At 41.5% G+C, this 14,730-nt stretch overlaps 1 protein-coding gene across 1 annotated transcript in view; it reads right to left on the reverse strand.

Moving 5' to 3' along the window:
* Positions 1-3,140: 3,140 nt before the first annotated feature.
* TRAIP (TRAF interacting protein) overlaps positions 3,141-14,730 on the reverse strand; it is a 38,381-nt gene continuing 26,791 nt past the window's right edge. The window contains exons 12-16 of the mRNA XM_081934325.1: positions 13,327-13,476; positions 8,646-8,691; positions 8,065-8,184; positions 7,275-7,325; positions 3,141-4,621 (exon numbers count right to left, since the gene is read on the reverse strand). Coding sequence (XP_081790451.1) covers positions 4,496-4,621; positions 7,275-7,325; positions 8,065-8,184; positions 8,646-8,691; positions 13,327-13,476 — 493 coding nt within the window. The 3' untranslated portion in view covers positions 3,141-4,495. The remainder of the gene's footprint in view (positions 4,622-7,274; positions 7,326-8,064; positions 8,185-8,645; positions 8,692-13,326; positions 13,477-14,730) is intronic.

Genomic DNA, 14,730 nt, shown 5'->3' on the forward strand with positions numbered 1-14,730 from the left:
CAGACAATGTGGCCACCAAAGCGCACATCAATCGCCAAGGAAGCACGTGTTCCAGATCTCTGATGACGGAGGCAGAGCTCCTGGGCCGAAGGGTGGAGAGACACCTTCTCTCTCTACAGGCAGAACACATTTCGGGCATGAGCAACACCCAGGCGGACTGGCTGAGCAGATCCACAGTCGACCACTCAGAGTGGCATCTACATCCGCTACTGTTCCAGTAGCTTTCCCAGAGGTTCGCCCTTCCACTGGTGGACCTGTTTGCCACCGCGGCCACCGCGCACCTCCCACGGTTTTTTACAAGGTTCCACGACCCGCGGGCCGAGGGAATCAACGCGTTGCACAGCCCGTGGCTGAGGGGACGGCTCTACGCCTTCCCCCCTCTACCTCTTCTTCCCAGAGTCATCAGGAAGATCCTGTCAGAGGAGGCGGAGGTTCTGCTGGTGGCGCCGTTCTGGCCCAGGAGTACCTGGTTTGCAGATCTGGTGAGTCTCTCGGTCGAACCACCGTGGCGGATCCCTCCACAGGAGATCTCTGCCAGGGGGTTCTTCAACATCTGGAGCCCCAGTGGCTGCAACTAGCCGTCTGGCACTTGAGAGGGATCTCCTGAGCAGAGGCAGCTTGTCGGACAAGTTGATTGGCACCATTCAAGCGTCCAGACGGCCGTCTACGACGCGTATCTACGACGTCACCTGGAATGCCTTCGCCAGCTGGTGCGCTGCCCGTGGTTCGTCTGCTTCTTCTGCGATAGTTCCTGTCATCCTGGACTTCCTGCAGGAGGGTTTGGAGAAGGGTCTGGCGCCTAACACTCTGAGGCGTCAGGTGGCAGCTCTGTCAACCATCCTTTCAGTTGAAGGTCACTCTTCACTTGGCCGGAATCCTACCATCCGCAGTTTTCTCAGGGGGGCGACCAACCTGAGACCTCCAGTGGTTCACGGATACCCGTCTTGGGACCTCAACGTAGTGCTGAGGGCTCTCATCGGCCCACCGTTTGAACCACTCAAAACTGCCAGTCTCAAACATCTGACATTTAAGACAGTCTTTCTGGTTGCTATCACCTCAGCTAGACGTATTTCGGAGCTGGCTGCGTTGTCCGTCAGGGAGGACTTATGTCTAGTTCGGCAGGACAGAGTGATCCTCAGGTTGGACCCGTCCTTCATTCCAAAGAGTAATTCCTGGTTCCACCGGGCCCAGGAAGTGGTCCTCCCGGATTTTTGCCCGCACACTCGACACCCGAGGGAGAAACGCTGGCACCTGCTGGATGTGCGCAGGACGATTCGCAGATACATCAAACGCATGGCCGGGTTTCGGAGATCCGAATCTCTTTTCATATCCTTCCAGCCGGCCTCCCAAGGCAAGAAGGTGTCTTTGTCTACCATCGGTGGATGGCTGAGAGCTTGTGTTGCCCTTGCTCACGTTTTAGTCTGTTCCTGTTCCTCGCAATATCACAGCACATTTGACTAGGAGTGCCGCCACCACAGCAGCCTGGGCTACCCAGGCACCGATTGAAGAAATTTGCAAGGTGGCCACCTGGACTTCACTGTCCCCATTTGTCCGAAATTACAAGTTGGACAGCTTTGCATCAGCGGATGGGACGTTCGGGAGGCGAGTTCTTCAGGGCATCCACACCAGCGGAGAGACCCTGATGGCTGAGTCTTCCCGCCCTAGTGGCAGTTAGCTTGGGCATGTCCCTTGCTTGGACTCTCCAGAGCAGCGCCCTGGAAAATGACCATTGTCTTACCTGAAGGGTTGTTTTCAGGGCGCTGCGAAGGAGAGTCCACCCCACCCTGGGGTCTTTCCTTCCGCTGGTGACTGTGTGGAGTTCCAGTTGGTTTTGTTGTTCTGTTGTTTTGGACTATTTCTGACTTGTTACATGTTAGACTTCCAGTTGGATTCTCAGCACGCAACAGTTCCATGTCTTCATTGAAAAAATCTGAAGATAATCAGCATCAGAGGCGTGGCTTAAAGTTTCAATTCAGTTCTGGGCAGATTGGCTGTATTTAACCCTTGCTTGGACTCTCCCTCGCAGCGCCCTGAAAACGACCCTTCAGGTAAGACAATGGTCATTCTCCACCATTTACTCAGAACTGAAGAAGCTTCTTAGATAAGAAGCGAAACCTTTTCAAGAAAAAAAAACAAAGTCCAGTTGCCTTTTGAAAAAGCTCCTTTGGGATTACCTACTGGTAGAAAAACATACATTTACAGGGAAAATGTCAACTGAAAAGAAACTCAACTTACTAATTGGAAGAAACAAGTAAGTTACCAAGATTCAGCTACAAGTAGTCCTGACTTACAGTAGTAAGTCAATTAGTGACCCTTGAAAATTACAGCATCACTGAAAAAAGTGACTCATGACCAATTTTCACACTTTATAGCCATTGCAGCATCCTCATGGTCACGTGATCAAAATTCAGACACAGGGCAATTGACTCAGATTTATGATGGTTGCAATGTCCTAGGATCATGTGATCGCCTTTTATGAACTTCTGACAAGCAAATTCAATGGGGAAGTCAGATTTGCTTAATGACTGTGCTACTAACTTAACAACCGCAGTGATTCACCTAACAACTGTGGCAAGAAAGATCGTAAAATGGAGCAAAATTCACTTAACAAATGTCTTTAGCAACATAAAATTTTGGTTTTGGGGTAAGTCGAGGGCTAACTGTACCACATTTTCAACTGAAGTGCCAGTGAAGCTGAACTGAACTTTATTTTTGGAAAAAGTTGATGAGAGTTCGTCTCTGTCTCTACCATTTTCCTGGAACATGTTGCATTCAGTGTACAAAATTTAATCAATGAATAGAACTCTCATGAAAGTTTCTCAGAGTTAAACAATCTTAACTAGAATTGTGAAATGGAGCTCTGAGGGGATTCTTGGATTCAAATGGTTTTGCTTTGTGGGATAAATATCTAGTAGTAGCTACTTCTGATGTTTTTCCTTCTGGGTTTCCTGGTACAATAGCTGAAGAACTGATACATGTGTTCTATAACAAGAACAGATCTTTACTTGGAACAGGCAGAGCTAGGTCAAAAATTCATTTAAACTATAAAAATCACTAGATAACCTTTGGTCTATTAACTGGCTGTCACACACAGTAAGCTAAGCCACACATTAACCAACCTCAATTTAGCCTAAAACACATCCAACATTTATTCAACATGGTCATATGCTTAATTAGAAGTTTCAAACAAAAGTACTCTTCATTAATTTATTGAAGGGTCAGGTACATCAGTGCCATAATTTGGCATATGATTTAATTTTGGGCTAATGTAGACATTTTTTTCTTCTTCCTAGAATCAAAAGTTTGAATTCACTCTTAGTTAAAAGATGCCTCCTGCCAATACAGTATCAAAGAAAACTGAACATTTGCCTCAGACCAGCAATATCTCTTTATCTGGAAGAAAAAAGTTTGTAGGTTCCAAGGGATTTGCTCCAAATTTTAAAGCATTAAGCAACTTTAATTACAAAGAATCTAGTCCTTTCTTACACTGAGCAAAATCCATCTGAATGCTCTTGTTCAAATTTACCCTGGAATTATTCTGTTCATTAGACTGAATGAAGGCAAAAGAAAACATTGTGATAAATGTGGTAAATCGGTTTCATAAGGAAACACACACACACACAAAAACCAAGAGTGAAAGAGTGAAACAAATAGTGAAAACAAATATCTCCAAACACATCCCTGTATATTTTGTATAGTTCCAAACAGGAGAGTGAAGCACTTTGTATTTGATCTTCCAATGTGCTTCGGAGAGCCCTGGAGTGCACATGTAGCTCCATTTGCAACACCTTAAAGCAGTTCCATCTTTTCCTTGGATTGTGCAACTGAACAGGCTCAGGAAATAGTCACAGCTGCTGTAAATTATTTAAACAGATGCTACATTCACGCTCCAAAGCCCTTTCGAAAATAGGAATTAAGACTATGAAGCACTATGAAGGATTGTGTGTTGGAGTATAGGCAGTGAAACAGAAATATGGATCAGGACCAAAAAAACCCCCTCTAAGCCTATTGCTCTTTCCCCCAATCCTTCATATCTGTGGGCAAAAGATACACCATAAACGAAGTCTTTTTCTTGAATATTTCTTTCTTCATCATACAAGACACTAACACAGCTTGACAGCTGTAGAGAGAACTCTCTTCTAATATAAAGTATGAAGATGTGGATAATTCATTTGCAAGCAGAGCTATTGTTGTCTTTAGTATAGATTAATGCTCCCAAATCATAATTTATAAGGATTAGAGCAGTAACCTAGAAAAACTGGCTAAAGGATTTAAGAACTGAAACTTCAATTCCGTCCTGTCCTGTCCCAAGGATTGGCAACGTAATAAATAATATATCAGCATAATAAATCATCTGATGACCAAAGAACAATAGGGAGACCAGCAGTCTTCACTGTGCACTTACATCTACCTAATGTAGATGGTTATCATTTACATCATCTACCTAATGTAGAAGATGATCCAGGTTCTGTGCTTAATCTGAGGAGATCCATATTTACTTAAGGAAGTTGTCTAGTTTAGTCTGATTGATGCCAGAAGCAGAAGGCATTATTCCAGTTTGCTTTGAAACAGTTCTTTTCTTGCTCTTTATAATCAGGGGCCGAATCTCTGTTGGAAAAGTCTAAAACAAGTCAAGGAAAAGAGCCAAATATATATCTATATCTATCTCTATCTATCTCTATCTGTATCTATTTATCTGTATCTATCTATCTATCTATCTATCTATCTATCTATCTATCTATCTATCTATCTATCTATCTATCTATCATCTATCTATCTATCTATCTATCTATCTATCTATCATCTAAATAGAATAGAAAACACCACAAATTAGTGTTTTTCAGATGTTTAAAATATCTATGACTAGGGAAGCACCAAGTTAGGAAAAGCTGATCTAAAGTATTTCAAATGGTAACTAATTATATTGTTTTAATGCTAGGTAGCAATAGTAAGATTAAATGTTCTAACCTTCCAGTCTAGAATACCCAACACGTTTACATAGGCTACATATGCCACTCAAACAGAGAACATATTGTTTATGTAAATAAAACAATGTTTTCTTATGATCTCTAGAGTTCTCAGAGTCTCGGATCCTAATAAATTCAAAGAAAGAACTGCAGTACATTTTCTCTAGATTTATCTTCTCCCACTAACTAGAGATATTTATAGCAAGGCCATTTGAATGAATTCAAAGTAATTATTACATAGAGATAATTTTCCCTTCAATAAGTTCCATTTTCCCAGCTGCTCCTGATGCTGAATAAACTGCAGGACAAAACTGTTTTGAATAAAATGTGTTATCTAAATTTCTCTGGCGATTCTCAGTCATCCAGGTCATGGTTGTCCCAAAGGTGCTTCTTTTTTTTTTCCCCAAGAGGCAACTGGACTTTCTGATTTTTCTTTGAAGACATTTCAAAGAAGGGTTAAAGAGGCCATCAATGTCAAAATTGAACAGCCCACTCTCAACAGAGGGGGAGGGACAGACATCATCTATCTCCAATCTACAACACAGTCCCATCAGCAGTTCCAAGAAGGCTCCACACCAATTAGCACTGCTCAGTAGACCCTGAGGACACAGATAAACCTCCAGGTGACCTTAATAACCCGCTAAAAGAATGAAATTGACCAGCTTTCTGCAAAGAGTATAAATCCTTCCATTCTCCACCCAATGTTCCCTCTAATTTTTTTTCAGTGAGCAGAAAAGTATAGTGTTTGAGCAGCACATTTTTATGCCTGAGCAACACCTGATTTTTTTTCACAGGTGTCACTTAAGACAACAACAAAATCAGTATTATTTGAAACTCAAAGTTATGTTTATTCAAGGTACCTGCTTAATTAAAAGTGTTATATAGTATCACTTAACAACGCTCCTGCTTAGCAACCAAAATGTTGGGTCAGAAACTCTGGCATTTGAAGCACACAAGTCTTAAAGCTGTCAAGTTACAAGATCCTTGCATCCCTAACCCTTTAGGAAAAAAAACCCCAAGGGGTCTTCAAACTTGACAGCTTTAAGACTTGTGGACTTCAACTCCCAGAATTCCTCCTCCAGTCATGTTGGCTCAGGAACTCTGGCATTGAAGCATGCAAGTCTTAAAGCTGTCAAGTTGCAAGACCCTTGCACCCTTAACCCTTTAGAAAAAAAAACCCCAGGGTCTTCAAACCTGACAGCTTTAAGACTTGTGGACTTCAACTCCCAGAATTCCTCCTCCAGTCATGTTGCAGCGACGTCATCTGCATGGATCTGCTCCATCTTCGGTTTTTTTCACAGGGGGCATGGCTGCTGCTGAAGATGCCGACGAGCTCCTGCCGCCACCAGAATAACAGCTGCCTCCTCTTCCTCCTCCAACAGCACCACCACATTTGGAGTGAAGCCGGCAAAGCTCCCGCTGGCGCCCCCGCCCGTGGCAGCGGCGGCGGCGCATCCCCCTCCACTCGGAGCACCTGAGCTGGCCGTTACCCCTGCTGCCCCCTCCTCCTCCGTCGTGCTTTTGAGAAGCCATGAGGCTTTTTTTCCCCCTGCTGCCCTCCGCCGCCTTCCTACTGGCTCCCGTGGCCTCATAGCTCCTCAAAAGCACAGCAGAGGAGGAGGGGGCAGGGGTAACGCGGGGCTCAGCTCCGAACAGAGAGGGAGGCACCGCTGCCATGGGCGGGGGCGCCGGCGGGAGCTTTGGCGGCTTCATTTCTCACTGTCAGGAAATCTGCTGCAGCATCGGGCAGCAAACGTGGTGCTGTTAGAGGAGGAGGAGGCGGCAGCAGATATTCCAGTAGCGGCAGGGGCTTTGAGGGTTTATTTTAGCCGCAGCGCCGGGCGCAAGCAGCTAGGATTGGCCGCCCACAAAGGACCTCCCTGGGCTTGCTTTGCTGAACTAGCGTCGGTCACCCCGCGCTCACCAAAACAAGTCCGGGGAGGTCTTTTGCGGGCGGCCAGTTCTAGCCGTCTGCAAAGGACCTCCCCAGCCTCCGGCGCCTGTGACAGTACAAAACATTGCGTGGCAGTTGGAAACTGCTGCGCGGTATTTTGTTGCCACCTGCGCGGCCGCGCACCCGCGCACCTTAGAGGGAACAGTGTCTCCACCATCCAGTCAGAGCTGAAGAAGCTTCTTGAATGAGAAGTGAACTGTCTTCAAAGAAAAAACAGAACATTCAGTTGTTTCTTGAAAAAAAAAAGCACCTTTGGGACAAAATGTGTTCTCATTAACCAATCTATATACCTCAGCAATATTTCTAAAACTGGAAATCAGACTTAACTTCTAATCAGTTAGCATAAAGGATACAGGCTGAATGAACTTGGTTCTACCTCCTAAGCCATCATACCCAATTCTTACCTAGAAAAGAGAGAAATTAGTAATTATTTTGAGGACGATGTTAAAAAGGGTCAAATACTATTTTGAACAGGTGATTCTATAATGTGGACAACAACACTAAAAATTTCTCTCCAGAACATCTGAACCTGGGTGGGACTATGAAGAGATTCTACAAAACTGCATAAAAGTGTATGGATGAAGACATCATTTATTGGCACAGCATCACTTGTAAGGGCTTCAAAGTCCAATATCAGACAGGCTGCTCAGAATCACCTTGAACATTTAGATAGGTGGCAAATAAATTTAATAAATAAATAAAAATAAAATAATTGTGTTCCAGAGGAAATTAATAGTCCGTAAAAATGGCATTAGGATGATATGGTTTACTCTAAATGCAAAAAATGACAGACTGGCTACATTTTCAAACCTCATAAAGATGTATCAAGCAGCCTCAATCATATCAAAATGACAAAAGCCAGCACTGAAAGAAAGATACTTTCTTTTCAAATAATGAAAGAAGTACCAGGAATGACAGCTACAATTAGATTCTTTTGTTGTACACTCTAATAGCGAACTGAGCATTGACAAGATTATTACTAAATCAACATGGTGATAACAGTAAGGTTAACAGAATTTCAAGATTTGTAGGTATTAAAATATGAAGAGAAAAATTCCAAGACCCAAGATCCACATAATTTAACCGTAGTATTGATCAGAAACCCTTAACCCTTTTGTACTAATACATTTGAATGATACTTACAATTCCTGTATTTTTCTGTGGTATGCTGTTTAGAACAGTTTTCTTAGTCAGGACTGAATTTCTTATAAAAGAAGGTAAAAGATCTTCTAGATGCTCATCATCTGTGTCAGTAGAGCAGTTCTGATTTTTTAAGAAGTTAAAGTTAATGTATTAATAGTTAAAACTAAAATTAATGTAAAATTAAAATTAATGTATTTCCAAGTACAATATTTAATAGGCAACCAGTATGCGGCAAGTCCAGTATTGTGGCAAAGAAACCAGCTTCTTCTAATATTCTTTGAGAACACCATTTTTCTTTAAATAACAGCTTTAAAGTTTTCAAAGTCAGCAGCTCTGGTCCCAGCAAATAGATCACAAAACACATAAATGAATGAATGAATGATTAACTAAATTCAAAGCTGGCTCACAGCATAAACCTCAGGCTCAATCATAGCATTAATAGATATACCACCTAAAACATGTGTTGTAGTGAAGTCAATAATTAACGTTTGAATAAAACTATATTTCAATACATTCTTGAAGGAGAATGGATTGAAGCAATTATAAACAAGCTGAATGACTACATGTATTAATTACTGTACCTCCATTGTTCTTTTCAGAACTCTTGATAAATTTGTCACAGATGCCCTAAAACAAACATATACAAAAAGCACAATGTTAATAGTTGCCACTTAAATGTCCTAAATGAGTCTCACCCTAAGTCCAGGAAGTCTAGTTGCCTCTTGAAAAAGCACCTTTGGGGACAATCATGACTGGGATGACTGAGAATCTCCATAGACATCTCATTCTAGGCTTTCACCTAAAAATAAGCCAGCTGAAGACTTCCAGTGAATGCCATGGTGAACTGACCTCCGTAGAACAGAGGGACAACATAGCAATTGAAAACAACATCTGAATGCTGGATTCAGATTGTTGAAATCATTCTGGAGAAAGAAGAGATCTCTAGATTACCTACATCTACTCCAAACAGCTTATTTTTTTTCTCTCTCAGCAGATGGCAGAGACTGTTTTTGTGATCAGCTTGCAATTGGCTGGAAGTTGCAGGAATTCACCTAACTTAAAGCTGCTAATGTAGCATATATGGATGTTAGATTTGGCCAAGGCTTACCTCTTAATAATTTTTATTTTTTATTTTTTTGCTCCTTCTTAAAAGAGTGAGAACCTTTAGATTGGCAAGTCTTATTGAAAATACTTGGTGATTTTTTTCCCAATCATTTAAAAAATAAGTTTTAACTACAAGTTTAAAGATTTGTAAAACAATAATTGTGAGATAATATGCAGCATAAGGACCACTAGCTTTAGAACGTTTTAAATGTATTAAGGGCTCAGATGAACTTTATTTAAGATTTTTGAAGTTAATTTAAAAAAATCCTCCTCTTGGGGAAATATCTGTTTATATTTAAAAACAACTGATAAGAGAACCTTGAATGTTGAACAGTGACGTGCAGTCAGGGGAGGCAGAGCCTCACCGCTCTCATCATGAAAATAATAATAAAAAATACTCCGGGAAGCCGCGAAAGTGGCTGGGAGAGGCGCGCGGCTTGGTTTAGCCTCCCTGGACATCTCAGCAGCAGCCCCAAGTGTGCCGATCTCGCCATTTTTTGCATCGGGCGAGCCCGGGATCCTTGCAAGGGGAATGGGACCATGTGTGCAGGAGGCTCCTCAGTTCCAGCCTCAATCAGCGTAGCCGCGGTCCCCTTCATGTTGGCTCAGGAAGGAGGGGAATGGGACCACGTGTGCAGGGGAAGGGGATCACGACTGTGCTAATCTGAGTCTGTGCGATGATGTTACCTAGGCATTTTTTGCATCGGGCGAGCCCGGGATCCTTGCAAGGGGAATGGTACGACGTGTGCAGGCGGCTCCTCAGCGCACAGCCTCAGATTAGCACAGCCGCGATCCCCTTCCCCTGCACACGTGGTCCCATTCTCCTCTTTCCTAAGCCAACACGAAGGGGACCGTGGCTGTGCTGATCTGAGGCTGGCATTGAGGAGCCTCCTGCACATGTGGTCCCATTCCCCTTGCAAGGATTCTGGGCTCACCCGATGCAAAAAATGCCTAGGTAACATCATCAGTGCTAGAAGGGGGGGGGGGGGAAGGAGGAGAAAGGAGAAGTTTCTCTTCTCAGAAATGTCTTCTAAGTAGAGCTGCGGCAGCCTGCCTGTACCTTTCTGACATTTCTGAGAAGAGAAACTTCTCCTTTCTCCTCCTTCTCCCTGCCCATTCCCTTCTAGCACTGATGTTACCTAGGCATTTTTTGCATTGGGCGAGTCCAGGATCCTTGCAAGGGGAATGGGACCATGTATGCAGGTGGCTCCTCAATGCCAGCCTCAAATCAGCGCAGCCGTGGTCCCCTTCATGTTGGCTTAGGAAGGAGGGGAATGGGACCACGTGTGCAAGGGAAGGGGATCGCGGCTGTGCTAATCTGAGGCTGTGCGCTGAGGAGCCGCCTGCACACGTCCCATTCCTCTTGCAAGGATCCTGGGCTCGTCCGATGCAAAAAATGCCCAGGTAACATCATCAGTGCTAGAAGGGGAGGGGGGAAGGAGGAGAAAGGAGAAGTTTCTCTTCTCAGAAATGTCTTCTCAGTGGAGCTGCTGCAGCCTGCCTGTCCCTTTCTGACATTTCTGAGAAGAGAAACTTCTCCGTTTGGGCTGCGCCCGTGCGATCGGAGCAACCACGCGGTTTGATGACGTCACCAGCCTCACCAGTCATAAACCTCACCGATGTTGAACACTAGAAGGCACTGAAAAAATGGATCAATGGCTACCTTAAGAGAGATCTATGATGAATGGGTTCACAAAATTATAACGTTATTTACTATGACAAAAAAAAAGAAGACATAGAAGAGGAACAAGCCCCATTGAATAAAACTGAAATTGAACGAAATGTGGACTCAAAAATGATAGCCTATAATAAAGAGATGGAAATGGACCTCCAAATGAAACTGAATGATTATTTAATAATTAAAAAAGACATACAGATATTGAACCAGAAGAGTGATATGGATAATTTCTCTGCATTGGGATTTACAAGTAAGTGACTATTTGAGAAGGGACAGTGAGAATATAAAGTGACATGGATGAATTTTTTTCTATTACAGTTACAAAGAGTGTTTGATAAAAATGACAAGGATTCCGAGAGAAGAATTAAAGAGAATATGAAAAAACAGATGTCAGAACTTTGTCTGAAAGAGCTAGAGATTGTTGGAAGAAAGAAGAAGAAAAATATAAAATTGATTTATTTGATCAAAGTTAAAACACATGAGTTGCTATTTCACGGAATGTTTAATGGCTTGTTGTTTGGGACTGGATGATGATGCTTTAAAGATTTTGTTTATATGAAGAGAGGAATCAGGGAGATTTGTTTAAATAGAAAAGAAGAGCCAGCAGTGTGCAGCAGCTGCCAAAAAAGCCAACACAGTCCTAGGCTGCATCAACAGAGGGATAGAATCAAGATCACGTGAAGTGTTGATGCCGCTTTATAATGCCTTGGTAAGGCCACACATGGAATACTGCATTCAGTTCTGGTCACCACGACGTAAAAAAGATGTGGAGACTCTAGAAAGAGTGCAGAGAAGAGCAACAAAGATGATTAGGGGACTGGAGACTAAAACATATGAGGAACGGTTGCAGGAACTGGGTATGTCTAATTTAATAGAAAGAAGGACTAGGGGAGACATGATAGCATTGTTCCAATATCTCAGTGGTTGCCACAAAGAAGAGGGAGTCAAACTATTCTCCAAAGCACCTGAGGGTAGAACAAGAAGCAATGGGTGGAAACTAATCAAGGAAAGAAGCAACTTAGAACTGAGGAGAAATTTCCTGACCGTTAGAACAATTAATCAGTGGAACAGCTTGCCTCCAGAAGTTGTGAATGCCCCAACACTGGAAGTCTTTAAGAAGATGTTGGATAGCCATTTGCCTGAAACGGTATAGGGTTTCCTGCCTAGGCAGGGGGTTGGACTAGAAGGCCTCCAAGGTCCCTTCCAACTCTACTATTGTATTGTATTGTATTGTATTGTAAGATACAAAAAGAAAAGGAACAATTCAAACTGAGTTTAGCATATTGTTATTTGTGAAAATCCTTAACAAACATTCTGATTAATATGGAGAGATGAAGATTTAGAGATTGGTTTATAGAGAATAAAGTGAGGTGTTGGATGAAGAGATGTTTGGTTTTACTATAGGGGATAGTAATGAGTTGGTCATGTTGATTATACTTTCTGTGGATGAAGGGGGGATTTCTTATTCTTATTTTATCTTTTCGCATTTCTATAAACCCTTTTTCCTTTCTTTTTATATATTTCTATGCTATGTAGGTTGTATTAGTTTTATATCTGTAATGTGATCTTCAATAAAAACTATTAGCTGGCTGAAAAGAATCATAGGAAGCAGGAGTACCTAGGACCCATAAATAAATGTTACTGCAATAAGCTCAGGTTTTCACTGTTCAAGCTCACAGAGCAACATACAATCTGAACAACAACAAAGTATTTAGAACATCTATTGTTTTCTGCATTACAGCTAGTCTTACCTCTTTGGCTGAAGTCTGACTTAATTTCCATCCCTTCCTGTTGATTCATTCATTATGACAGGAATTGATTGACTGGCTTGTTGCCAGAGCCTGATGTAATGAGTTTAGAGTGAGTGACTGGCTCAAAGTCACCTAGCCAGCTTTCATGCCTAAAGCGGGACAGTTTCCTCATTTCTAGCTTGGTGTCTTAACTACTAGATCAAACTAATTCTTAACATAGGGGAGAAAAATGCATTCCTGCTTTTGCCTGCAGTGTTCAGCTGAAATACTGTATAGATAAAAGTCTGGTTAGTAATATATTAGTAAGCTAGTTTAGTATAGCAAATGTATGAGTCATAGATTATTTAGTATGAAGTTTAAGGAATATTTGCATCCTTCTTCCACGTATAACTCCTTATTGTTTCTATCAGGCTTCAATTACCTTTAAATAGTGGGCTTGCAAGTTATAAATTGTTCTTTCAGAACTCTTTGATGTGAAACAATTGAGATGGCTTTTGTAATACATTTATAGAAATCAGAAAAATAAGGGCAATAGTGTTTATAAATTCAGTTATATTTGAGGCATGGTTCTGCAGGGCTCAAGAACCACTAAATTACATTTTAGTTCTAAAGCTTAGCCATAGAATTTAAGATGTTTGAAAAAAAAATGTTCGTGGCATTTGCATAAAATGGAACACGAGACAGATTGAGCGAATATAGGGATAATAAAAGTAAAGAAATTCTACTTACGGGTTTTTATCTAGTTTGATTTTTTTGGCAGGAGCAACATCTGTCTTATGAGCCTTTGGAGTCTCTACATCATAGGTAGCATTAAGGTCAATCTCATCATTGTGAGCAGGTTGATGAAACTTTGGGTTCAGAAACTGTGCAGGAGCAGGGCTGTAAGGATCAATTATGCAAATATCACAACAGGGTATAACATGATCAAGTGGATAACAACACGACTGCATCCTTTCCTACTTTTAGCCTATTTCACATGCTATCACCCTAAAAATTAGTACTGATATCAAAAAGAAAAGGCCATTAAAAAAAAGAAATCCCATTTAAAAATAAAACAATTTAACAAGTGTTATGTGTTCATACTTTGGACCCCGACTATGTGTATCTTTATATCCTATCTTAATATTCTGGAAAACCCATCCATCCATCCATCCATCCCACCTCTCCCATCTCCCACTTTTATTGTTTTACAAATAACTAAAGGTGGCAAACCTATCCAACACGACATATCCAACAGATATTGCTATGATGCCGCATCAGGGTAGGGCAGTGTTCCTGGGAGGGATGAGCAAAAATACTGGGGTTGTTCAATAAGAGTATACTCAGAAGAGTATTAGAAGAAATTAAAGAATCAAAAGTTATGATTTTTTTAGTTCTTTGAGTTGCTTCACTCATAATGTTAATAAACATAGAATATTAAAATTTTCCTACAACTTTACAATTAATCTCTGTAAATATTATACATATGTGCCATTTGCTTTGCTACATATGCAACATTTATAGGACCTTTCTCAGTGATCTTACCTACTTATATAGAGGTATAATGCCATCTGTGAATCATTTTAAAATATTTTCCCTGATGTTTGCTGATATTAATCATAGCATGGAGTTGTTTGTGAGTCCATTGGGTGTCAGAAATAATATGTTCTCTGATTTGTCAGCCGCTTACTTTCCATTTGTCCCCCCCCCCCCTCACATCTCTTTTAAGGCTGCCCAAATATAGAATGATTCAAATTATACTATAATTTAGTATAAATTATACAAAAAACAGAAAACAATAAAAAAGATTCCATATATCCAGACAAGATGCTCCATATAGTAGAATACATTAGTAAAAACCCAGAGTTCTCACTTGATGCATAAATGACTGATTCAAATTATCATATTTTAGGAATATTGTGCAAAGACTTGTTGAGAAATCTAATGTTGAGAAAGGTGGAAAGAGGGAGCCAGCAGCAAGGACTTTATTAAAGTAGCAATGGGTGCACCATTGCAAAAGGACCAGGTTTGGTACAAGTGATCCTGGAGAAGCTCTGTTTATGTGGTTGTTACGAGTTGATACCAATTTGATGGCTGATAATCAAACACATTCTACTATAAGAGGTTCTACATGACCACTGCAATTTTGTTAGG

This window comes from Natrix helvetica (assembly GCF_964273705.1).
Source record: "Natrix helvetica genome assembly, chromosome: 1".
Classification (NCBI taxonomy): domain Eukaryota; kingdom Metazoa; phylum Chordata; class Lepidosauria; order Squamata; family Natricidae; genus Natrix; species Natrix helvetica.